Source organism: Quercus robur, chromosome 4 (assembly GCF_932294415.1).
Source record: "Quercus robur chromosome 4, dhQueRobu3.1, whole genome shotgun sequence".
Classification (NCBI taxonomy): domain Eukaryota; kingdom Viridiplantae; phylum Streptophyta; class Magnoliopsida; order Fagales; family Fagaceae; genus Quercus; species Quercus robur.
The window spans coordinates 9,277,445-9,304,977 of NC_065537.1; the positions used below are offsets into that span (position 1 = coordinate 9,277,445).

Here is a 27,533-nt window from a genome sequence, read left to right on the forward strand (position 1 = left end):
TTAGACTTGTTAGAAAGATAGAATTTCACTCCTAGTTAAGTTTAAATTAAAAATAATAATTTTATTTAAATAAAATAATAATTTTATTTAAATATTATGCTGACGTGAAAAATAAGTTTTAAATAAACAAAAATAATTTTTTTTTTTTAAAATGATAATAACGAGTTTCAGTTCAAGTTGGACTTGATAGAGTTTCACTCCTAGTTAAGTTTGAACTAAAAATAATAATTTTATTTAAATATTGTGTTGACGTGGAAAATTGTGAGGGCTTCATAGGTTTCGGTTTTATATATATATAAAAATGATAATAATGAGTTTGAGTTTAAGTTAGACTTATTAGATAAATAGAGTTTCACTTCTAGTTAAGTTTGAACTCAAAAAATCATTTTATTTAAATATTGTGCTGACGTGGAAAATAAGTTTTGATTAAACAAAAATAATTTTATTTAAAAAAAAAACGATAATGATGAGTTTGAGTTTAAGTTGGATTTATTAGGAAGATAGAGTTTCACTGCTAGTTTAGTTTGAACTAAAAAAAATAATTTTATTTAAATACTGTGCAGACGTGAAAAATTGTGAGAGCTTTATAGGTTTCGGTTTTATATATATATATATATATATATAAATGATAATGATGAGTTTAAGTTTAAGTTAGACTTATTAGATAAATAGAGTTTCACTCCTAGATATATATATATATATATATATATATATATAAATGATAATGATGAGTTTAAGTTTAAGTTAGACTTATTAGATAAATAGAGTTTCACTCCTAGTTAAGTTTGAACTAAAAAACAAAATTTATTTAAATAAAATAATAATTTTGTTTAAATATTGTGCTGACGTGGAAAATTGTGAGAGTTTCAGAAGCTTCGGTTTTATATATATATATATATATATATATATATTAGCCTTAAAAATATTAATTGAAAAAAATAAATAAATAAATAATTGTAAAAACAATTTCATATAAAATCTAATATAAATATAAGTTGTAATATATTTTTTTCATACCTAATTCAATTTACTCAACAATTTTTGATCCAAATGATTTATTCATTCCCAATTGTTTGAACTCATTATTATGCTCATGTTTCTCCATAATCTCAATTAACGATAAGTATATGTTTTCTATCATTAAATAAAGAAACAAACATAACCAATTCATAATTATTAACAAACAAAGTAAGAGATTAATCCAAATTTCATATTTTGTGTTTTAATTTTTTAATATTAAATGTAATGGCACATCACTTAAAATTTGTCACGTCATAGTTCCACAATGAGACTAACATCTATTAACAGAATGACCAATTAGCAAACTTTAGAGACCAATAGTGTTTAATTAGCAAACATTAGAGACTAATAGTATAGTTTTGTTGTTTGCTTTTTTCTATGTCGGCATCTGTTTCTTAAGGTTGGAACTAGGAAGTGCCTTTTTACTTTTTTTCTATGTCAATGAGGGAAAAGTAGGTTCACATAATCACAATACAAGTATCTATAAAAATCCCCTCAATTCTCACTTAAACATGTGACCTACTGCTTTCGGTGAAAGGTGCTTGCTATCATACCAAGGCCCAACCTCTAATGTTGATAAAACTTATAATATACTATATTCACTCATCTGTTTCTTATTGTACTTTGACAAATCAGATTAACTTGAAGATGCTAGAGAATGCCAAGAAAGTTTTTTAAGGTATTGTACCATAAACCTTTTTGTCCAGTAAATTCCTGTACGTAAACCAAAAATGCTAGTGAATCTGCAGCTTCATGATGCTGATATTGCCAAAAAGATCATCTCTATGCCAATTTTGATTCATGCTGGTTTCACTGATGAAACCATTTGGCTTTACACAACATATGGGTTTTTACTTTTTAGAAAGTTAGCAGAGGGAACCCAATTCTAAGAAAGGAAAGAAAAAGGAATGGGGGGAAGGAAGAGAATCTAATTTGAATAATAATACGGTTATAAACTATTTTACAATATTTTTATAAACAGTTCTTGTGACCAATTCTTATTCATTCTCATTTGGGCCCACTATTAACATTACTTTTTTACTAGTAATGTTATAGTCACAAACTACTTTACAACATTTTTACTAATTATTGATGTAGCAAATTCTTACTGGTTCTCATTTGAGACCACCACTAAGATCATTTTTTTTTTTTTTTTACTTTACAATAACCAATTAATACATCAACAATTTATAAAATAGTTTGTAATTTTAGCATTTTTCATTTAGTAATTAATTTTGAGCTACAAGACAGTAGTACTTGTTATGATCCTTACGGACAATGTTGATATCCTTCAATTGTTTGTGCATCTATTAAATCTTTCTGTCTGAATGATTTTTGGAGTCCATTTTAAAACATTAGCAATAGGACTCCACATAGAGCTTCTGACAATTAGCTTGTGGTTTTAATTGTGAGCTCAAACAAGGAGTTCTCTGTCTCTGTCTTTTTTCACCTTGCAATCATAACTAACCCCATTTTTTTAATTAAAAAAAAAGGGTAAATCTAACGCCATTTCTATAAGCCTAACAGTGATCATTATACTAAAAGACTTTATATCACATTGGATCATATATCTTAAACTAGTAAACTCTACGAATTCCAAATAGATAAAAATAAATACTAACTTCCCATAATCTATAAATAAAATTAATCCTAATCCAAACTAATTTAACTAATCCCATTCCAAATGCATTTATTTTAAAAATAAAGCACATTTCTATCATTTTATCCAATACAAATTAAAATAAATTAGACACGTACCATTCCTCTCCTCTAAAAAACACCATTGTCCTCAGGATTAATTCTTAACCCATACAGAAATTATTCCTCTTTGATAAGTAAGCCAGCCAACAATCCATACACACCAAGAACTTGCTAAAGAGTTAATCTAAGAACCCACGTGAATGGTCACAAGATTCTTGAAGATTTTTGCTTTTTGTTATAATACTGCTAAATAAATTTGAATTTGATTGGGAAATTCAAAAAGAAAAGAAAAACAAAACTCGTCTTTCTTATTTTGCAGATTCAAGGGGATTCTTAGATGAACTCTTTAGCAAGTTCTAGTTGTGCATGGATGTTGGCTGGCATACTTATCAAAGAAGGAAAATTTTGTATACGGGTTATTTGTAAGCTCCTAATATATATGGAAAAGTTTGGGCTTTAGATATTTGTAACCAATGGTCTTGAGACCTGTTATTTCATTTCTCCAGATTTCTTGTGAAATCTAATATGTCACTTGAGTTATTAAATAGGGGAAAAATCGGCTTGTTGTTTGGGTATATATTCAATTTTAAGTATCGATCGTCTTTTTCCTCCTTTTCTAATATTCTCTTTCTTTGTTCATTTTTCTTATTCTGAAATAGGATTTATTTGTGTGTTGTAAACCTCAAGGCATTAGATTGGTTAAATTAAACCTTTGTTTAATTGACTTTTTGGGGTTGCCTTACTTGACATTAATTTACCACTTGTGCAAATTCTATAGTTGGTAGTCACAAGATTTTGTTTTTGTTTTTTTTTTTTACAAGATAGAAATTTTACTCTAATCTAATATAAATATATATATATATATATATATGTGTGTGTGTGTGTGTGTAAAACTCCCTCTTGGAGACTTGAACCCTAACTTTTAGCCCACATCTCTCAAGTACTTATACTTATAGAATGACCATCGCCAATAATGCGTGGTGGTCACTTTCGAGTATATATATAAAATAGTCATTTCTCTAACCTTTTCTAAAACAATCACATGACATCAAATGACATGGTAGTTTAGATTTACAATCCCATGGCGAGTAAAAAACGTAAAAGTTAATTTATTTATTTATACTAGTTAGGGCAGCACGTGTAAGACACATGCTTGCCGTGGAATAAGAGTGATAATTAAGGCCAATTCTAAATTTTATTCACATCACAAAACAAAGATATAAATCATTTAATTTTTAAAGTACATAAAGATTTACATTAATCAAAAGAGAAATTAATTTTAAGAATTTTAATAATTATGTCATAAAAAGTTAATATCATTCATATAAGATTTTTTTTTTTTTTTTTTGGGATAATTTTCGCATAAGAATTTTGATCACACACAAAGTTAGGATAGCTATTTAACATATAAATATCTATTATACTATAATAGTTTTTTAGTACCTATTTGCTAAAGGCAATATATCCACTTAAAAAAATTTCTAAGAATGATAATGAATATTATCATTTTTCAATAATAAGCAACTGAGTTTTGCTAAGGAAAAAAGAAAAAAAAAAAAAAGACTTGTGTGATCAAATTTTCTATTAGATTATATGTTTCGATAATTTAAACCTAGAAAATCAATATTCTTTAGATAACAAATAAAACACCTTATATCATCATTCTAACTTTCCAAACATTACTACCATCTAAGACTTAAAATACGTGAAGAAAATTTTTTAAATGTTAAAATTTAGTTGGAGTATTTTAGACATTACACAATAAAATATTTTAAAAAGCATAAGCTCTAATTAAGGTTTAATTGAGAAAATCACAATATGACATATTTGCTAATTCTAAAATTTAAGGATGAATTGTAAACTACCCCAAACATAAAGGATGAAAGTGTTTTTATCCTAAGTTTTTTTTTTTCTTCTTTTTTTTTTGTTGTAAAACTATGTGTTTTTACTTAAAATTGCGCGTAAAGGAAAAAAAAATATAAAAAGTTAATCCAAGAAAATTATATGTGAAACAGTAAATTTTGGTTCAACAAAGTTGACTAAACCAATAAAAAATTTCTAAAAACACAACAAAATGGCACAACATTTTCATAATGTCTTTATAATTTTGCTATATTTTATTTTGACTTGTAAAGAATTGACAGCTCAGCAGTTTTGAAAATATTGTGACAACAACAAGATGTCTTAAAATTTTTACAAAAAAAAATGTTATGTTCATGATATTTTCATAACAAATTAAAAGTAGTAAGCTGTTACAGATTGTTATTAGTGGGCAAAAAAGTAATTTCATTAGAAAGTTTAAATTAGAACTGTAGGGTCACGTTTCGCGACGAACCGCAATAGAGTTGGGTTCGCACGTGAATGGGCCCAAACAATATCATTTGTAGAGAGTGGATTCGAAAGGCTAGGCCTTAGTTATCCAATGGTGGTTCTGGTGGTGTTCATATGTGATTTAAGCGTTTTCACCCTTGGGGCCTTTCTCCTGGAGGTAGACTGGGAGCCCCCCTCCTTTTTTCCAGTCCCCATCCTTATATTACTTATTTTTTCTTTTATACTAGTCTGCATTCATTTTCCTTCGTCCACGTGTAGGGTCAACATTTCCAAGACTGATACTTGTCCTGTCAATCCCAACCCAAAGTTGTTGGGAGTGGTTAATAAAGTTAAAGGATAAGGCTCTGTTAGGCGCAGAGATATGCATGAGAAAGATGGTAAAGGCAACCTTTCCTAAATATTTTAGATTTCCCTTCAAGCATGTCCCTTTACCGTTTTGCCCCTCTTCTTGGTGGATCTTTGGGTCAGCCGAGGACTGCACTGTCCTCGGCTGCTTCTCCGGGCCAATTGGGCCTTATTATTCTTGAGCTCGGGCCATGACCTTTTTCGGCTTAGGCCTTTGAACTCTCCATCAGCAAGTGGGCCTGGCCCATCAATTATTGGACCCCACAAGAACCAATAACAATTTACCATCTATGATTTGTTATGAAAATATTGTAAAAAATGTTGTAAATGTAGCACTTTTTTTTCACAATACCTTTATTTTTAGTTGTAATTGGTTCCAATATGATAGTTTATTATTTTATTTTGACCTATAAGAAATTAACACACTAACAATTGTGACAATATTGTGCTAATTTGTTATGTTAATATTTTTTATTATTTTGTGAAACATTGCAAATTGAACAAACCAAAAATAATGTAACAAAACTACTGTTACTTTCGCATTCAAAAAAAAAAAGGCCAGTGAAACAGTAAAAATTGAACAAACCAAAAATACTGTTACGAAACTACTATAGCTTTAAGGCATTCGCTCTTTTTATATATAGATAATATAATATAAAACAAAAACAAACCGGTATACTTGAGAAGAAAAAAAAAATCCATCTCACCAAATTGACCAAATACCATGAATAAGTATGAAAGATTTTTTAGTAGCATTAGAATGAGTCTAAAAATATGACTAATCCAAAACACTATTTCTAAAACTATTTCTAAGCGTGCTCTGTTTATATTGTTAATAGATTTATTAAAGAAAAGCTAGTTTTATTGCATTTTTGTAATATAAAAAGTAGGACAAAAAGCTTCTAATTAACCAAACTGACACACGTAACTCATTGAGATAAGTTCAGATAATACTAGGGAGTTTTACATACATATACATTAAAATTAGGCTAGATTAAAAATTCTATCTAGGATCGAAAAACAAAAATAGACAAAAACAAAAAAAAGACCACTAGCATATGGATAACATATGGATAACGGTTACTCAGAAAAATAATAATAAAAATAAAAAATAAATATAAAAACCAACGTCTCTCTACATTTCTATCCAGTTCAGGGTTACCCGGGTCGGACTGTCCGGTCCCGTTCGAGTTTGAAAGCGTTGACCCAAACTCGTTATGGAACTTCTCAAGCAGGTTAAGGTCAGCTTCAGTTACAGTTCGCTTATGTTTCTTTTCCACGTCCTTAAAATGATCAATTGTGACATTTGGTACCTGGATCTGCAAGTCATCAATTTCCAGAGACACGAATGAATATGAAAATTCAAAGTGGATATAGGGGTCTTAAAAAATACTACTACAAACAAAAAATACTACTACAAATAAACTTGATCAAAAAAAAAAAAAAGAACAAAACCTATTTTAATGGAAGAGAAAATCAACACCAAACATGAATCAATGCAATTTTGTGACCCGCTCTTTTTCTTTTTCTTTCCAGTGTACTAACCCCCTCCCCTCTTTCAAGTTTTTCTTCAATCCTATTTCACATAAGGACTTTTATAGGTTTAAAATTTTTCTTTTCCAGACTTTTATTGACTTACATTGTACTAGCTGTACACATTTGTGTCTATAATGTAAACTAAGAATTCTCTCTTCCCCATAAATTAACTACTAAAGTAAAGGCAGTCTACGTATCTTCAAGAATTCTATCCATAATTAAGTTACTTATACTCGGCCAAAAACATAATTTTTTGGAATGATTTCTTGTCTTGAACATCAGTTTCCTAGCTCGTCCATACCTTTGAATTTTGTCCGTCTTTCTCAAGTTTCTCAAGAGTTGAACGAATAGACTGATATAGTGCATCTTTGACCTAAAAGTAAGTAACAGGTTTTAGTCATATAATCACTTTGGAGACATACTGACACCTAATGTCAAATTGACACTTACGTAATAGGATATATCTGAACCAGAGAAACCTTCTGTATCCTTAGCTAAATGCTTTAATTCTTCTTTAGCAATGCTATTAGGAGTTTCCCCAATCTGAACCTGCTCAAATAAAAAACTGGAGGATATTAAACGAGACATAAACTACAAAAGCATAAAGTACAGTGAGTTGCTTTGATTCTCCAAATTCATTGCATTACAAGAACTGAAGTACCTCAAATATGCGTTTCCTTGCCTCGTAATCTGGGAGAGGGATATAGATTCGCATATCAAAACGCCTCCTTAGGGCCTACGTTAACTTTGCATTAGCCTCAACCCTAAAGCAATGTAGATCATAAAATCTTTTCTATCCATGGCCGTATGTTAGAAGTATTTTATTTTTTACTTACCTGATCCAAAGCATAAGGAGTATTTGTGGCTGCTAGAATCAGAACATGTTTCTCAACTTTGAATTCACCATCTTCGACATCCTGAAATGTATTGAAGAAAATTTCCATTTCAAGATTACATGTAGATAAGCAGAAGGAAACAACGTAGATAATGTCATGTATTAACTATTTGAGATTAAATTTTATAAGGATATAGTGTAAAACCATATTTTACACTCTTCAATATTAATCCCAACATGACACATTATCTTATCAAATATTAAAAAATAAGTATAATCATACACAATCCATTCTAATATCCATTTGAAAATTCAACCAAATTAAGAGTTTATTAAAAGGTTATTAGATGTGATTGGATGTATTAAATTTTAAGTAAAAATCTTATATGGCAAAATCTCTTATTAGATAGAGTAAAACATTGGTTTTGCACCATATCATTACCAAATTCGGACTCTTAACTATTTAATAAAACATAAAGTTACTATGAACAGCATTGCAAACTACACTACCATTAATTTTAAGGCCAACAAGGAAATGGTTGATCATCTTCTCATCTATTTTATGTTAATAATTCCTTTTTTTAATTAATTAATAAATTTAATCATAAATAATGTTCAACTCTAGTACAAGATATGTGTTAGAATTATGGTTAAATGATTAAATTCATCATTTTCTGATAGTTTAAACTTTTTGAACAATCAGTAATTAACATGGTATCAGAACAGGAGATCTTGGATTCAATCTTTGTCTTCATTCTATCTCAATCCCAACACGACACGACACGAAATTAGTAAGTAATGGGTTAAGGCTTAATGGGTTTGTGTCATATTCAAGTTGACACGACTGACCCGTTTAATAAATGGGTTGGGTTAGTGTCCATCACATGAAACCTGTTTGACCTATTTGACCCGTTTAATTAAATAACATTTTACCAATATACCCTTCAAGCCCTAGGTATATAAACTTATTAGTTATTGTGGTTTATTTTCTTTGACATATTATGATTGATTATTTGTGATATTGAGATATGCTTTAATTTTGAATGATTATTAGTGATTCAGTTACTCGTTAATTTTGAATTTTATGTTAAAAATATTTATTTGTTTGGTTTTTCATAATTCATATCAATTTGGTTAATACTAAAATTAGTTTTTTTTTTTTTCCCCTTTATTTTGATAAAATTTGATAAAAGGTCGACACGACTAACCCGTTTAATAAATGGGTTGGCTTAGAGTTGAGGAATCCTGACCCGTTTAATAAACATGTTAGGTTAGAGTTGACCCAAATAGTCGAATACTTATGAGTTGACACGACATGAACCCGACACGCGAACATGAATTGCTACCCCTATTGAGCCCCCACTTATTACTGGGAATTTAGACCCACAAGTTACAGAAAGTGTTAGAATTATGGTTAAATGATTAAATTCATATTTTCCTAATAGCTTAAACTTTTGGCATAATTGGTAATTAACAGGATGCATACAATAATAATAACAACAACAATAAAAAGGCCTTAGTCCCAATTTTGTTGGGGCCGACTATTGATCTTCAACAAATTAATCAAGGTCGGCTATATGTATTTTTTCCTCCATTTTATTCTATTCAAACTCATCCACTCTGTCACTTCCTTAATTGATGTCATTTTTTACTATTTCTACTAACATTATTGTTTTGTCTTCCTCTGTTATTTTTCTTTACTTCAACTTGAATTGACCTCACTTTTTCCTACGAGTGCATTAGTTGCTCTTCTCTGAGTATGACCAAATCATCTCAAGTGACTCTCTCTCATCTTTTCAACAATAAAGGTCACCCCTATCTTTTTGTGGATTTCTTCATTTCAAATCCTCTATTTCCACTTATCCATTTTAACCATCTCATTTCAGATACACTTATTTTATGAATACGTTGCTTCTTAACAACCCAGCATTTAGCCCCATAGAGCATATCTAGTCTTATAACAATCTTATAAAAATTTTCCTTTAACTTTATAAGTATTCTACTATCACAATTTTTTTTTTTTTTTTTTGTTTCTCCACTTCATCCGCAATGCTCTTATCCTATAATTCACATCATCTTCAATCTCTCAATCTTTATGAATTATTTATCCAAGATATCCTTCATCCCGAGTTGCCTTTGCATGGACTTCCCTTGCTAGTCTTTTCCAATGCCTACTAGTTGAGCCCAATACCTCTGACGTCCAGCCCTTCTTCTCGTCAAAACACATGGCTAATGGGCCCAATTCAAGATTCTCATAATTTGGCCCATCATCCTTTAAATTGGACCCATAGTTTGGCGCCTGACTTGAAGTATTCTCTTTCTGTGCCTCATGGTTAGTAAGAGCCTGTTTGGGTAAGCTTTTTTCATCACTCAATTTTCGTCACTCAATTTCCATCACTCATAACTCATCACTCATCACTCATTTTTTTACACTCATTTGGCAACATCACTTTTATTTTTATCACTCAATTTTTTCACACTATTCATGGGTCCCACACCTGTCAGCCAGTACAGTTTTTTTTTTTTTTTTTTTTTTAGTACCCAACTCACCGAAGCTAATATAAAAAATAAAAAATAAACCGAACAGCCAACCCAGGAAAAGAAAAAAAAAAAAAAAAAGAACAACGCCAACCCAAAAAAAAAAAAAAAAAAAAAAGTCAAAATGTGGTCAAAAGTTGAGACTGTGGGTCCCCTATGTGTGTTTAATTACAATATTGTCATTGAGTTATGAGTTATGGAAACTGAAAACAGCCAAAAGTTGTTTTCAGTTTCCATAACTCATAACTCAAAAATTAGAGAATTGAGTGATGGAAACAGAATTATGAAAACAAAGTTATTGTTTGCCAAACAAACTTTTTACTATGGGTCCGACCATTTTTGAGTTATGAGTTATGAAAACAGAGAATTGAGTTATCAAAAAACTCAATCCAAACGAGCTCTAACTATCTCCACTTCCATGTCTGCCACTAATTCAGGCTTAGCTGCAAACTTATCTTTGCTTGACTTCCCCAACTTAGTTTCTTTCGCCTCACTCTTTTCCAATGCCTTTTTGACCATTCCCTCTGCATGTAATTCTTCTGACATAGGCCTAGGATGGTCTAATCCCGTCACACATCGTGTAGGATTGCTATCTTCCTGGACTTTCGTGTCAAGCACGTGACTCCCACCTACCTCCGATGCTTCCTTCACCGTTTGAACCAGCACCGGTGGCTTTTCCATATCGACCACTGCTGACCCGGGTCGCTGCACCACCCCACCTCTGTTATCTTGTTTATTCAGCTCAATTTCACCACGCTGGGCTGGTTCGCCCCTTAGCCAAGCACCATATTGCAGCTGGTTGTCTTCCCTCGACTTGCTTTGGTCCTGATTATCAGTGCAGTCCTTGAGGGCATGATTAAGAACTCCACACCTGTAGCAAAAGTTGGGTAACCTCTCGTATTTGAAATAAACCCATTTTGATTCGCCTCCTTCGATGGTGATCCTCCTTCCATGCACCAGACGCCTTGTTGCGCCGATACGCACTCGTACACGCAAACATTTACCCCACTGCACCCCCGAGTCTGGCACATCCACATCTAGCATCGACCCTAAACTAAACCAATATCCCATCCTGTTTCTTTCATTCTGCTTTTCAAGGGTAAGTTATAGATCTGAATCCAAAAGGGAGCCCATTTTAAGTCTATCTCCTTCGGGGTTAACTCCCCTTCAAATTCCTGGATTATAACTAATTGCTTCTCATAACTCCAAGGGCACATGTCCATCACCTTCTTTTTGTCTTTCTCATCTCCAAATTCTACCAGAAATACATCCTCTTCTAACTCAAGAGATTTGGACCCCTTTGTTGGGTTTCCATAACATTCTTAAATTTTTCCTCAGAGCATCCAGATTTATACGTCTCTGAGTCAAAATCTTCATGATAGCACAACACCTTCCCACATCTCTTGCTGCCTTAGTACTACTACTGTCTAGATCTATCCTTATACCTTCCTTCTCTGTAAACTTGAACTTTTTCCAGAGCTCTTCAAGATCCTCTACCATAGCTTACTCTTCCTAATCAACCCAAAGACCAGACGTGCACCACTCTCAGGAAGGAGAGGACACGGAACACCCTGCCACCACTACCTCACACAAGGGAGGCCACCCCACCTCTCGCAAGAGCTACGAGACACCCTACTGCAACTACACACCTAAGCATGAGTGCACCTCCTCGAGGTAAAACGTGAAGGTCCAGTACCACTTTAGGAATTAGACCCTAACATATGTGACCTAAAATGCGGAAGAGGCAACAAGGGACATAACCAAAATCAGAATGGAGAGGAGCAAAGGGATGGCGGTGTGGCGGTGGCTGTGGAGCAGCACCGCCAAGCCACATAAGCGTCATAGCCTGGAACTGCCGGGGACTGGGGTCCTCCCTAGCGGTTCGGACACTCACCAATGAGGTGAGAACGAAAGAACCCCTACTGGTCTTCTTGTTAAAAACGAAGGCTGGTGCAAGTAGGATTAAAGGAATTCAAAATAAATTGGAATACACACAGGGTATTTTGGTTCCCAGTGACAGGCCAAGTGGTGGTTTGGCAATGTTGTGGAGGGAGGGCACGGATGTGAGGTTTAAGAGCTGCTCCAATTCGCACATCGATTTCGAGATCCATGAGAACTCTTCACCAAATCCTTGGCGAGCCATTGAGTTTTATGGGCAACCAGATGCAGCCAAACGTTTTATTTCTTAGCAATTGGTGGAAGTTCTAAAAGAGCAAAGTCACTTGCCGTGGGTGGTGTTTGGGGACTTCAATGAAATCTCCCATTTCGACGAAAAGCTAGGTGGGCCGAAGAGAAATGCAGAACAAATGAAGGATTTCAGAGAGTGCTTGAGCAGATGCGGCCTCTATGATATGGGGTTTGTGGGACAGAGATATACTTGGTGCAATGGAAGGGCAGGGGAGCAAAGAACCAAACACCGACTAGATAGGATGGTGGCAAGTGAGAGCTGGTTCGAGAAATTTCCAGAGGCAAGTGTGCATCATTTTTCAATGTCTATTTCCGATCATTGCTTGCTAACACTGTTTCTACACCAGAGACAACCCCGCAAACCGACAAGAAAGAGGTTTTTCTTTGAGGCGATGTGGACTAGGGAAATTGGTTACAGAGAGGTGATTAAGGAGGCGTGGAATCCTTTGAGGAGAGACCCGGATTTTAAAATCATGGATCATCTGAAATGCTGCCAAGAACAACTTCGAAGGTGGAATTGGAGGGTTTTCGGGAATGTGAACAACACCTTGAAGCAAAAAAGAAATCAGCTTCAACAACTTGAAGCTATTGACGGAATGATTGATAAAGCCGAGGATATCAAGTGCTCGAAGAAGGAAATCAATGAGGTATTGTTAAGGGAGGAAATTATGTTGAAACAAAGGTCTAGGGCATTGTAGCTGAAGTGGGGAGACCAAAATACGAAATTTTTTCACGCCACAGCTAGCCAACAGTGGAGGAAAAACCGAATTGAGGGGCTGCAAAATCTAAATGGGGAGTGGATAGATGATCAAGAGGGCCCTGAAACCATAATTTTAGAGTACTTTGCAAATATCTACAAGTCGGACAACCCTTCTAATTTTGAAGCAAGTTTGGGTGCAATATCCTCCCGGGTCACTTCAGTCATGAACGAAGAACTTTTGGCAAAGTTTAAGGCGGGGGAGGTTTGGAAAGCGCTGAAGTAGATGCAACCTACAAAGGCACCAGGTCCCAATGGTATGTCTCCTATATTCTTTCATCAATATTGGGATATTGTAGACTCTGATGTTGTTAGTTGTGTGTTGGAGCTATTAAATTCTGGTGTGATGTCTTGTGATCTTAATGAAACTTATATATGTCTCATTCCGAAAGTAGCTTATCCCCAAAAAATCACTGAGTTCAGGCCTATAAACTTATGCAACGTGGTGTATAAAACTATATCTAAAGTTTTTGCAAACAGGCTAAAAAGGATCCTAAGGGAGGTGGTTGATGAATCCCAAAATGCCTTTGTGCCAGGTAGATCAATAACAAACAATGTGCTTGTTGCCTTCGAAACGATGCATTGCATCGATCAAAGAAGAAAAGGCAAGAAAGCACTAATGGCGGTGAAGCTTGACATGAGTAAGGCCTACGATAGGGTCGAATGGTCATATCTCGAAGCTATAATGAAGAAAATGAGGTTCTATGAGAAGTGGATTGCGCTAATGATGATATGTGTTAGCACAATATCGTACTCAGTTTTAATAAATGGGGAGCCAAAAGGAAAAATTATTCCATCGAGAGGTTTAAGGCAATAAGATCCTATTTCGCCGTGTTTATTCTTATTATGTGCCCAGGGGTTGTCAGCAATGCTGAAAAAAGAGGAGAAAAAGGGTCATGTTAAAGGAGTGGCAGTGAGTAGAGGGGCACAGAGTATTTCACACTTGTTATTCACGGATGATAGTATCATTTTTTGTAGAGCTTCGATGTTGGAGTGTGTCGCAGATGATAGTATCATTTTTTGTAGAGCTTTGGTGTTGGAGTGTGATAAGGTGCTAAAGGTGCTGGATGATTATGAGCGTGTTTCAGGTCAAAAGCTAAATAAGAAAAAAACCTCCTTATACTTCAGCAAGAACACAGATAGGGATGTGCAGGAACAAGTAAAGCAAAAATTCGGGGCGGAGATTGTCCGGCACCATGAAAAGTATCTTGGGTTGCCGCAATTGGTAGGAAGGGGGAAAAGGAAAGCTTTTAATCGGATTAAAGATCAAGTGGGCAGGAAAATCGCAAGGTGGAAAGGTAAACTGTTATCCAATGTAGGTCGAGAAGTCCTTATCAAAGTCGTAACACAAGCCAAACCCACATACACAATGAGTGTGTTCAAGCTGCCAGATTCGCTATGCAAGAATCTAAACTCTTTGATGGGTAATTTTTGGTGGAGGCAGAAGGAAAGGGAAAGAAAAATGGCTTGGGTATCTTGGGAGAAATTATGTACACCAAAGGCTGAGGGGAGCATGGGTTTTAGAGATCTCAAAGCCTTCAACTTAGCTCTTCTTGCCAAGCAAGGATGGAGAATTTTGAAAAACCCAAATTCTCTAGTGCATAGGGTGTACAAAGCGAAATACTTTGCGAAGGATTCATTTCTGCAGGCTCAACTGGGCCATAGACCTCTTACGCGTGGAAGAGCATCATGGTAGCTAAAGAGATTATTGCAAAGGGGTCTCGGTGGAACATAGGCAATGGACTAAAGGTAAATATTTGGAATGATAAGTGGGTCCCAAGACCTGAATCCTTCAAAGTATTTAGCCCACGGCTGTCCTAGCATGATGTAGTGCAAGTCTCGAATCTGATTGATACTGACAGAAGAAGCTGGGATATAGCTAAGGTCAGAAGCACTTTTATCACTCAGGAAGCTGAAGTTGTATTGGGATTACCAGTTAGCTCTCGCTTGCCAGAAGATTCAATTGTATGAGAATGGACTACACATGGGAAGTTTACAATAAAGAGGGCTCATGTGGTGGAGCAAAAATGGTTGAAAGAACGAAATGTCCGTCCTGAGATAGGTGGCAGCTCAGATAGCTCATGGATAGGGTCCATATGGAAGTTAATTTGGCAGCTGAATTTCCCAAATAAAATAAAGCATTTTATGTGGAGGGCGTGCAGGAACATCCTCCCCACTAAGAATCGCCTCATGGCTAGGGGCCTGGGGAGTGAAGACTACTGTGCACTGTGTGGTCATAGTGAGATTGTGGGTCATATCCTATGGGGCTGCCAATATGCAAAGGATGTTTGGAATGGAACTAAGATCAAACTTCCATGGATGCAAGAACCACTAAATGAGTTCATCGACATAGTATGGGATATAATGGAATCATACCCGAATGTTGATTGGATCATGTTTGCTGTGACTGTGTGGAGCTTATGGAGCAACAAAAACTCAGTAATCCATGAGGGGAAATGTAAAGGGCACGAAGTTTTGATCAGGTCAGCGGCTGACTATGTAGAAGAAATCAAGCAGGAGAAACAACCACAATTGAGGCACCCCCCAAAGACCATGCATCCTTGGTCTCCTCTTAGAAAGGACTAGTATAAAATTAATACAAATGGTGCGGTGTTTAGGGAGTTTGGAAGCTACGGAAGTGGTATGATGATAAGGAATGAAGAGGGACAAATAATGGGAGGAATGAGTAAAAGATTCCTGCCTTGGGGAGCATTAGAGATAGAAGCTAAAGCAGTGGAAGATGGGGTACAGCTTGCATGGGACCTCGGCCTAAAACAGATTATTATTGAAAGTGACTCACAAACAATGGTCAGCTCGTTTTGCGATCAAAGCTTGGTACCTAGCAGCATCCAAAAAGTCATAGAAGGCATAAAGATGGATCTCCATTGTTTTGAAGCGTGGGATGTGTGTCACATTAGCAGAGGGTCAAACTCTGCGGCTCACATTTTGGCAAGACATGCCAAGTCAGTATTTGATAAGGTCATTTGGGTGGAAGATACCCCACCTATAGTTTATGCACAAGTGCAACATGATGTAATATGTATGAAGTCCAATTCAGTTTAATGAAGTTAAAGTTGAGAATCAAAAAAAAAAAAAAAATTTATCCAAGATATCAAGAGCTCTTATTCTTTAGTATCTCTTCATCATTGAATTTTATATCTCCTTCATCTATATTTATACTTTTACTAAACTTACATTCCATATATTATGTTTTAGTTCAACTTAATCGAAAGCATTTAGATTCTAGAGCGTATCTCCAAATATATAATGATAGGTCATAGTATCTTACTTGTGATGCTTTCACTTATGCTCACACTACATACTTACAGCTCCATCAAACACTTAATCAACTTAATATACTCGGAGGAAAGCCTTTCTTCTCCAAAACCCATTGCATAAACTCTCTAGAGACCATATCATATGTTTTCTCTAGGTCAATAAAGACCGTATGAAGATCTTTACAAGCTTCTATATTTTTCCATTAGATGTCTATGTAAGAAAACAACTTCCATGGTAGATTGTCCTAGCATAAAACCAAATTAATTTTCTAATATTGTTGTTTTATGTCTTAACCTATATTTAATCACTCTTTTCCAAAGTTTCAAAGAGTGATTCATAAGTTTAATTTTACAATAATTTGTACAGTTTTGAATATCCTCATTGTTCTTGTAGATAGCTATTAAAGTACTTCTCCTCAACTCATCAGACATATATACAAGAATGCAAAACAAAAAGAAAAATTAAAACCTAAAATTCAAAAGAAAAAATAGCCTTTCTTTGGGCCACATACATGATTTGAATTTACTTAAGCTTAAATACCTTCAGTTAGGTCACCCATACTAAACATTTCAGTTCAATTTTTCATCAAATCCCTCAAATTCCATTTTATAAGTATAAAAATGTTCAATAAGATGCCTTTCAACTAATATTATGAAATGTAAAAAATTCTTACTGAACAGAATAGTAATAAACTAAAAGAAGTTATTGACGAACGACTTGTCCCCAATCTTAATCTAAGCATGTGAATTATAATATATAAAAATGAAGCTTGGAGCAAATCACTCTAAATTTATTTCCAAGGAAAACAAAATACCTGCATATGTACAAGAAGTTCTGATTTGATTCGTCGAGATGCTTCATTCTCATTGTTTTCACCTCGTGGGCCACATAAGCAATCAATTTCGTCAATAAAAATAATGGAGGGAGCTTTTTCACGAGCCTCTTTAAAAAGATCTTTGACATGCTGTTCACTCTTTCCCATCCATTCAGACACAATGTCTGATGGAGAAATTCTATGTATAAACAGTACACATGTAAATGTGTTGGCAACATTTCATCTATATAAAATGATTGTAAAGCAAACACATCTACATCTATGGGAAATCTGTACATGAACTGTAATAAATGCACCCAAAAATAACTGGTTGGAAGAAGTAGAGAATAAAACAATCGGAAATGGGAATCAATTGAAGCATAATGGCATAGATGATGAATTCAGAAATTCAACACATTCCAATAATGTGATAATTGCATTGAAAAAGCTTATAAATGGAGCCAAAGACCCAACCATATGAAGTAAGGAAACTAAATCAACAATATAAAATACTAAGAACTCAAGTCCACATTTGCTGAAACTCAAATATCTTAGATTTCAACAAGAATATTTAATCTATTAAATCCAAATTTAAAGACTTTTGTCCGTCATCGGAATTAATGGACATTGAAAACAAAAGATTTGAATGGTGTTCAGTGCATCAAAGATAAGAATCAAATAGTGTTAGTAAAAGAAGAAAAAAATAAAGAGAGATGGAAAGTTATTTAATAAACGTTTTAATGTAAAGCAATCTGGATAACCCAACAGAGGATAGATATTGTACATTTGTTCAAAGAATCAAGACTCTGAACACCTTGCCACCTTTGTCGCACACCACTTTGGACCCTAGCTAATTCCACTTGTTGGGAAGATAATACCTTAGGGAGTTTCCAATTGAATAGTTAATATAATAATAGGGACACTACTTGATCCAAAAGGCTTAAGCCTATGAGTTTATGTTAATAAAATGCCTAATGAGTGGAGGCTTCAATTACTATTTATAAGAACAAGGGGGATATCCAAAACTGTACAACAAAGTACCATGAAATTAAACTTAAGTGAAACATTGGGAAAGAGTGATTGAACATAGGTTAAGAATGAAGCATTAGTATCAGAAAATCAATTTGGGTTTATGCTAGGATGATCTACCGTGGAAGCTATTCACTAACATAGACATCTAATGGAAAAAAAATAGAGAGACCTATGAAGATCTTCATATGGTTTTCATTGATCTTGAGAAAACATCTAGTAGAGTACCTAAAGAGGTTATGAGGTAGGTATTGGCGAAGAGTTCCTCTAAAGTATATTAAGTTGATTAAGGATATGTATGACAAAGCTGTAATTAGTGTGTAAACAAGTTGAGGAATCACAAGTGATCGCTATAGGTTTGCATTACAAGTTGAGGAATCACAAGTGATCGCTATAGGTTTGCATTAAGGGTCAACATTAAACCCATATATCTTTGCACTAGTGAGGGGTGAGCTCACTAAATCAATTCAAGAGGAAGTCCCTTGGTGTATGGATTATGCAAATGATATAGGTAAAGAGGACGAAACTAAAAGTGGAGTTAATGCAAAGTTAGAAATTTTGCAAGACGCTCTAAATCTAAAGGCTTTCATTTAATAGAACTAAGGGAATATAAGTTCAATAAAAACACAAACATAAACAAAGGGACGATAAGACTTGATGGCAACGGATACTAAAGAGCTCAACTTTCCATACCTTGGATTAATAATTCATAAAAATAGAGAGATTGAGAGGATGTCAATTGTAGGATAAGAGTAGGATGGATGAAGTGGAGAGGTGCATTATGAGTATTATGTGATCGGAGAATACCTATTAAGATAAAGGGAAAATTTTATAAGACTAGTATACAACTAGCTATGCTCTATGGTACTGAATGTTGGACAATTTAAAAGCAACATATCCATAAAATGAGTATAGCAGAAATGAAAATATTAAGATGGATAAGTGGAAATACAGAAAAGTATAAAATGAAATAGGAAATCTGTTTAAAAATTGGAGTAGCTTCTATTGATGAAAAGATGAGGGGGAGTTTAATATGGTTTGGTTATATTTTGGGGGGAGCGAGTAATGAACTGGTAAGTGTAATTAACAACAGGTGTTGCCATTTACACCTCATTTGGGAAGAGAGAATGGAATGAAAAGAATATTTTTAAAATATTCCTTCCATTCCGTTGTTTGGAAGTTTTAATCAAGGGAATAAAAAATTCATTTTCTTATTTAGAAGTTTAAGCGGAAAATAATAAAATGGATAGAACACTCATTTCTCTCTAGTCCCTCAAGAGGTCAATTTTTGTTTCCCCCAAAATTGGGAGTAATCAAAGGGGATGAAATTAAGTTTAATGAAATTTTAACTGAAACTTTCAAAATACTTCTATATATTCAATCATTTATTTTAAAATTGAGGTCTAATAGTAATATCATCATAAAATGGCTTCATTCATTACTATCTATATTACTCCCATATATAGTTACTTACCTTTCATTCCTTTTCATTTATTTATTTTAAAACATCCAAACAAGATTACTTAATTCCATTATATTCTATTATTTTCCATTTAATTCCCCTATTTAAAAACATTTTCCTTCCACTATATTCATTTCCATTCCTTTATGAATTCTTAGACAAAGTGTAACACTTGCTAGAAGATGAAAATTAGCTCTTTTATCTCTTTCCATGTACAATTCTTTCATCATCAGTTATTGTAATTCATTTGTTTGCTATGTATTGGCATTGGGTTTGGTAAAAATATAAATAGGAAAGTTATATGTTTACGTTGTACTTGCAATGTAAATTTACATTGCAATGTAAATTTACATTGTAAACACATGAGAGGTTGTAACACATTTGCAAAAAGTATATAATATTTTCCACCTTTTGTAAATATGTACAATAATTTTCATTTTTTATGTGTCCATAACATAAGTTTATATTGCAAGTTCAATGTGAACATATAGGGTCCGTTTGGTTGGAGGGGTGGAAAAGTGAGATGGAAAATTGTGAGAGGATAGAAAAGTGGGAGGATAGAAAATATTTAGTTTTCTCTTTTGTGTGTTTGGTTGGAAGGGTGGAAAAGTAAGAGGGTGGAAAACTTTTTTGTTTGGTTGGAGAGAAAAAGGAAATGATGGAAAATATAATTTATATAAATTGACTATTATACCCTTGTTACATAATAGGTAAGAAATAGATTTATTTGTACTCATTAAATAATATAAAATTTACCACATTTTATATATATATATATATATATATAAATTTATGTTATTATTTTTATTATTTTAATGTAAAAATTACAATAATGTACAACTTGATCAGGTCAAGTTGAAAAAAAAAAAAAAAAAAAAAAAAGAGAACCTGGACAGCTGGACATTAGTGTGGTGTAAAGGTAAGATGAGAAGAGGTAAAAGTGATAAGAACATCCGCATCAGTTTGTCTAAAAAATTCCGTCTATTTTATACAAAAAATTTATTTTTTCTATTTTACACCATCATTTTTACAAAACACGCACGTCAATTTATCTATTATACATAATTTTTTTATTAAAATAATATTTCTCTTACCTTTTTCTATTATTTCCCAACTAACCCCCACCTAACCACTCCTCCTTTTTCTGATTCATAATAACACTCTTCAGTCCTCTCTTATCTCTCTATCTCCGCCTCTCTTTCTTCTCCTTTTTTTCTTTTTTCTTTTTTTTTTTTGAGAATCTTTTTCTTTCCTCTTCTTCTTTTACAATTTGAGTTTTATGCTTTTATTATAGATGAAATTTCAGGTTGGGTTTGATTAAGGGCAGTAATTTTGGGCGGTGAAATTTCTTCTCCGGTTTGGGTTTTTCTTCCTCTTCTTCAGCATCTTCTTCTTCTCCTTCTTCTTTTTTCAATTTCGGTTAGATTATTTATATGAATTTGTATATGGGTTTGATGAATTTGGATCTAGATTTAGAACGATTTTGATGATTTTGTGATGTGTCTGTGATGATTTTGAGTTGGGTTTCCCGGTGAGTTTTGATTGATTTTGAGTTGGGTTTTTCAGTGGGTTTGTCTTAATTTTGAGTTGAGTTTTCTAATTGCTTTTCCATTGATTTTGGGTTAATTTTCTATTGATTTTGGGTTAATTTTTTGTGCTAGGTTGCAGTGTTTGGTGGTGGTGCGGGGTTTGGTGGTTGGGTGGTTATATTCTGCCGCGTTGAGTTGTTGTAGAGGTTGGGAGAGGGCATTATGGGAAAAGTGCAATGAGGAAGTTTTCTCTCATGGCCTTTCCTCCCGATTTGGGAGGAAAAAATTTGTGGGCCCGGGAGAGAAAATTTTCTCCCGGGTTTTCCATCCTTCCTATTTTCTCTCTATTCCCAAACGGAGGAAAATTCAGTTTTCTACCCTATTTTCCATCCTATATTTTCCATCCTTCCTAAATTCCACCCAACCAAACACAGTAATAAAGTTCCATATAAATATTACCTAGAGAAATAAGAGTTCGCTTCTGCTGCAATTGCCTTTGCTAGAAGGGTCTTCCCTGATCCAGGTGGACCAAATAGTAATACAGTCCTCAATGGTTTTCGATTCCCTAAACAGAGGATTAAAACCCAGCAATTCTTATTGGAATTGAAACTTCAGAATATCAAGATAAACTAACTAAAAGCAGAGATTAGAAAACCCAAAAGTTAAATACAATGATGGAGGAGGAACTTACCAGTAAAAAATTTACTATACTTAACGGGCCATATGGCAGCTTCCTTCAATAACTGTTTGCAAACCTCAAGTCCACCCACATCATCCAACTTAACATTACTCAACTTCTCAAAATGACTCGATTTCGGGGACGAGACCGTAGAGTCATGCTGCTGCTGATGTTTAAACATCTATAACAGAGAGAGATATATATGTCAATTAGTTCACTCATACAGTTAATCTGCAATAGATATATGCATGAGCAATAAATCTAATCAGCGTGTCTGATTTCCCCTGACCTCTCTATATTCCTCTAACGGGTGAGAGGGGGAGGCCTGGGCCAACGAAACCAATCATCACAATTTATATGGGTAGTAAATTATTTAGGAGAATAGCCTCGTGATAAAATCGTATTTTGAATATACAATTTTACTTAAAATCATGTTTTACAAACATAATTTCAATGTAAAATGTTGAAGTGTAAGTTATAAAGTGCAATTATACCATTTAAATCAATTAAATCTTAAAATTTCAGTTTTTACTAAAATCGTGTTTTAAAAACAATAGTTCAAGCCAACCATTATTTTTACGATGAAGCTATTCTCCTAAATTAGGGTCCGTTTGGATACAGCTTATTGTTGCTGAAACTGAAAATTGTTGCTGAAAACACTGTAGCAAAATAATTTTTAAATGTGTAAATAGTACCGTGGGACCCATTTTTAATATTTTTTTATATGTAAACAGTAAAAGCACAGTACGTGAACAGTACATTTACTGTTCATAATAGTGAAATTTGTCTCCCAAAGTCAACAAAAGCGGGCCAAAAAAAAAAAAAAAAAAAAAAAAAAAAGAGAAAACGCGAACTGGGAAAACGCAGACGCAGCGAACGCGGAGCCCAAACGCTCACTTATTCTCCCAAAGTGCTATTTTTAATAACAAATAATAAAGTAATATTATTTTTGAAAAAGAGAGGTTTTGGGGGGAGAAATTTTTTTATGATCTTGGAATAAAAGTTTGGAACTAATGATCTAGGAGGAGATAAATTAGATAATAAAAAAATTATGATCAGGATCACGCCTAAATCAAGCACTCAAAGCCCGCTAAAGACCATGAACATAGCTCAAAAATATTAATCAGACCCAGTACCAGCTTTTTCCAAAGTCCAAATTAATTATAATAATAATAATTTTATAAAAAAAAAAAAAAAAATAGCTGATGATACCTGCAGAACGCTGTTTGTTTTTACTCCCAAAAGATCGCCGAGCTAAATCAAAGGTTCCGACAAAGATATCGTTTGTAATTGTGGTAGGAGGGTGGGATTGTTACAAATATGATACTAATAGGAATTTGTGTCGGTGGAATGTACGGAAAATAAACAGTATATTTTGTCTTTTCTTTGCTTACCATTTTTTTTTTTTTTTTAAATACATTTTTCAACAAATTCTCTACATTCCTTTCATTTCATTTAAATATTTTTTTATGCAAAAATTAATGTTTTATTTAAATATTATTTCTTTATTCATTCTTTATTTTTTTTATTATCATTTATTTTTTCTATATCCATCCCTAACAATTATATTTTTCAATGAAAAATGTTATATCCACAATATTTTTCACAATACTTTTACAAAAATCACATCAAAATTTTATGTGGAAAGTTGTTACTAATTCTAATTTGAACCCACCACTAAAATGATTGTTGTGTTTGTAGCCGTTGTGAATGTTTGATTGAGACTGATTTTAGAGATGTTTGAGAGAAAATATCAAGAAAAGTTCTGTTGTTACCGTTGTGATTATTGAGTAAAAATTAAATATTTTAATCAATTGTGATTATTGAAACTGAATTAATTCTTTTGCTCACGAACAGGTCTCTCTCTTTTCTCTTTTCTCTTTTTTCTGATTCCATTTGGTTTATGAGAAAAATTATTTTCGTGTTTGGCTTGTATTTTGCGTTTTGTAGCCGTTGAGATAAAGAAGAGAGAAAGAGAGTGAGGAAGAAAGAGATAGGGAGGAAAGAGAAAAAAAAGTAAGTTTTTATTCAACCGGGTAATACTTTAAGGGAGGATATTATTTAAAGGAGCTACAATAATTGCTACAGTGCTCTCCATGCCTGGAGAGCTACTGTAGCAAATCTAAAAAAAAATTGGAGATGGAGAGGCTATTGGAGGGAGTTTTTGGGGTGAACAGTGGCTTTTCTCTCCAAAAAATAGATTTAGCCAGCCTGCTGGTGATGCTCTAAGGGTCTGTTTGGATATCTCTTATTGCTAAAAACTAAAAACTGAAAATACTGTAACAAAATAATTTTTAAATGTGTGAATAGTACCGTGAGATCCATTTTTAATAAAAATTTTGCTGAAAAAAGAGGTTTGTGGGTCTCATAAATAATGCATAAGACCGACTAACAGACACAAACGTGCAACGCAAGCGTTGAAAATGCTATCCAAACTCCACCTAAAAGTTCATTTTGCTTACTCTTTCAAAAGTAGTTTCCACCTAACTTTCTATCTATATTTTTCTTTTCCATTTTATTTAAATATTAAAAAAAATTAATCAATGTCTTAAGGGTATTAATTTGTAGAATATTTTTAAAAATATTTTATGAGAAAAGAAGAAAACAACTTATTTTTTTATAAATTCTTATATTTCCTTAAGAAAATGATATCAAAAATTTCTTAAAATAGTTTATTAATAAATGTCCTAAAAGCACTCACCAACAAGCATCTTTAAATAATTATTTCTTCATTATTTATTTATTCTTACTTTAATCTTCCTACATTCAATTTTTTAATCTTTCTAACTTATATTTTATTTTGACCTCACCAATTTTTTATCTTTTCTTTTGCTAATAAATAGTAACTCTTCAAACTAAGGGCTTGTTTGGATGTTTTTTTTCCATCACTCAATTTTCGTTACTCTTCACTCATCACTTTAAAATACCCTACCCGTTTGGCACCATCACTCACTTGTCATCACTCAATATTTTTCACACTGTTTGTGGGCCTCATACCTGTCACTTAGTGCAGCTTTTTTTTTTTTTTTCCACAGTACCCAAACTCACCGAACTTAGTAAAAATAAAAAATAAAAAAAAAGATAAACTCACCGAACCTAGTGAAAAAAAAAAAGAAAAAAAAAAAAAGAAAGAAAGAAAGAACCCAGCCAACGGAGACCAGTGAAAGAAGAAGAAAAAAAAGAAAAAGAAAAAGGAAGAAAGAACCCAGCTAACAGAGACAGTAGAGAAGAAAGAAAAAAAAAATGGTCAAAAATTGCAGCTAACCCTGACAGTGGATCCCTCCATGTGTGTTTAATTACAAAAATGTTATTGAAAACAGTTAAAATGTGTTTTCAGTTTTTATGACTCATAACTCAAAAATTAGAGAATTGAGTGATGGAAACAAAAAACTAGAAACAGAGTTATGTGGTGCCAAACAGACTTCTTAGCTATGGGTCCCACCATTTTTGAGTTATGAGTTATGGAAACAAAGTTATGAGTTATGGAAATCACTCGTCTAAACAGCCTCTAAGAAACTGACTACTCATTGTCATTTTCTTTTTTGCATTTTAGAGAGACCATTGAAGTTGTATTAAGGATTTACTCTTTAAAATAAAGATAACTTTGGTTTTAGTTAAGCTATTAGATAGCGGGAGCTCTAGGAAATTTTTCTAAGATATTTATTAAAAAACTTAAATTATACAAAATATTACCACATACATTTTTTACAATGGTCATTCCACAAGTATAAGTGCTTGTGGGATGTGGGGGGGTAAGGACCGGGATTTAAGTCTCTAGAAGAAAGTTTCACAGACATATACACTTAAATTAGGTTAGAGTAGAATTTCTGTCTTATATCAAAAAAGAACTTTGATATATCAACATAAATAAATAACACAAAAATACATAAGATTTTACAATTTCCTTATACTAATTAAAAAGCAAAAAGAATCTAATAGTAGATAAAGTAAGAACTGAGAATACTGATATGAGAATAATAAAATAAGAAAGATATGAAATGATGAGAGAGAGAGAGAGCAACGAATAATAACTACCATGAGTGCGAGTTACGATTATGAATTATTAGGAGTTTTATCTTTTATTTTTTATTTTTGAATAAGTTTATTGTTGAATGTTTTGTTCATTTGTTGTTGTTTGGGCTATTTTAACTGTTATTTGAGATATTTTTTTGTTCTTATTTGGGTTATTTTTTATTCTTTTAGGGATTGAGGATTGTGTTTTGTGAACCAAAATTACTTTTATAAGTAATGCTACGGACACAACATTTCTAACTTAGTATAGCAAAAAAATTGAATTAGAGATTGTCGTGGATCCATCTGTGAGTTGGCAGGTTAATTTTAAAAAGTAATGATATTTTGTTGTGTACATGTCATTAATCTTTTTTTAATTATTGACCTCAAATTTTTGCAATTCTTAAGTGAGTGTGTTCAAATTATATTTTTTGTTAATGCAGAGAAAACAAATAAATTTAAAAGTAATTATGTATATCAATATTTCTTAATATATATATATATATATATATATATGAGATGGATTCAAGTTATACTTGGTGTAGATCCAACGGTTAAAAAAAAACCCTCATTATTATAAATATTTTTATTAGGATCTCATTAATTACTCTCATTTATTACATTCTAAACCTATCTCTAAACTTGTTTCTGTCTCTCTCCGTTTCTCTCTCTATGATCCAACGGTATGAATCACATATGCTTATAATGTGTTTTTATTAGGATCTCACTAATTACGTTCATTTATTACATTCTAAACCTATCTCTAAACTTGTTTCTGTCTCTCTCTGTTTCTCTCTCTATGATCCAACGATATGAATCACATATGCTTATAATGTGGGCATGACTATGAGTCTATGAAGACAATAGGCCGCCCACAAACACTTCAAGGTCACTTCCAAGAAACTTCACTACAATTTCCTTCTCCCTGCAGTGCAGTCAACCAAAGCTTGGGAAAACAAGTAGATTCTTTGCAATTCCTATAAAGAAATAAATAAACAAAGACAAAGAAAAGCAGGTCAGCCTGATCCACATTTTTATATGTTTTATTTGGGAGCAAACATATCACAACAAAGCATTAAATTTTTCACAAAAAAAAAAAAAAAACATTAAATTCATACCTAAATACATTTTTATATATTTTATTTGGGAGCAAATATATCACAACAAAGCATTAAATTTTTCACCAAAAAAAAAGCATTAAATTCATACCTCATTACAAAGCATTAAATTTTTCACCAAAAAAAAGTATTAAATTCATACCTCAATACATTTTTATATGTTTTATTTGGAAGCAAACATATCACAACAAAGTATTAAATTTTTCACCAAAAAAAAGCATTAAATTTATACCTCAATAAATTTTTATATATTTTATTTGGAAGCAAACATATCACAACAAAGCATTAAATTTTTCACTAAAAAAAAAATAGCATTAAATTCATACCTCATTACAAAGCATTAAATTTTTCACCCAAAAAAG

The 27,533-nt window shown here is 32.9% G+C and overlaps 1 protein-coding gene across 1 annotated transcript; it reads right to left on the reverse strand.

Moving 5' to 3' along the window:
* Positions 1-6,313: 6,313 nt before the first annotated feature.
* Positions 6,314-23,378, reverse strand: LOC126720523 (protein SUPPRESSOR OF K(+) TRANSPORT GROWTH DEFECT 1-like). Its single transcript, XM_050423030.1, has 9 exons — positions 23,255-23,378; positions 22,055-22,223; positions 21,823-21,928; positions 17,344-17,542; positions 7,770-7,850; positions 7,595-7,669; positions 7,384-7,482; positions 7,235-7,306; positions 6,314-6,716 (listed from the first exon to the last, which is right to left on the reverse strand). Exons 2-9 carry the CDS (start codon positions 22,221-22,223, stop codon positions 6,405-6,407), a joined length of 1,113 nt encoding a protein of 370 aa, XP_050278987.1. The 5' UTR covers positions 23,255-23,378; the 3' UTR covers positions 6,314-6,404.
* Between the last annotated feature and the right edge of the window lie 4,155 nt (positions 23,379-27,533).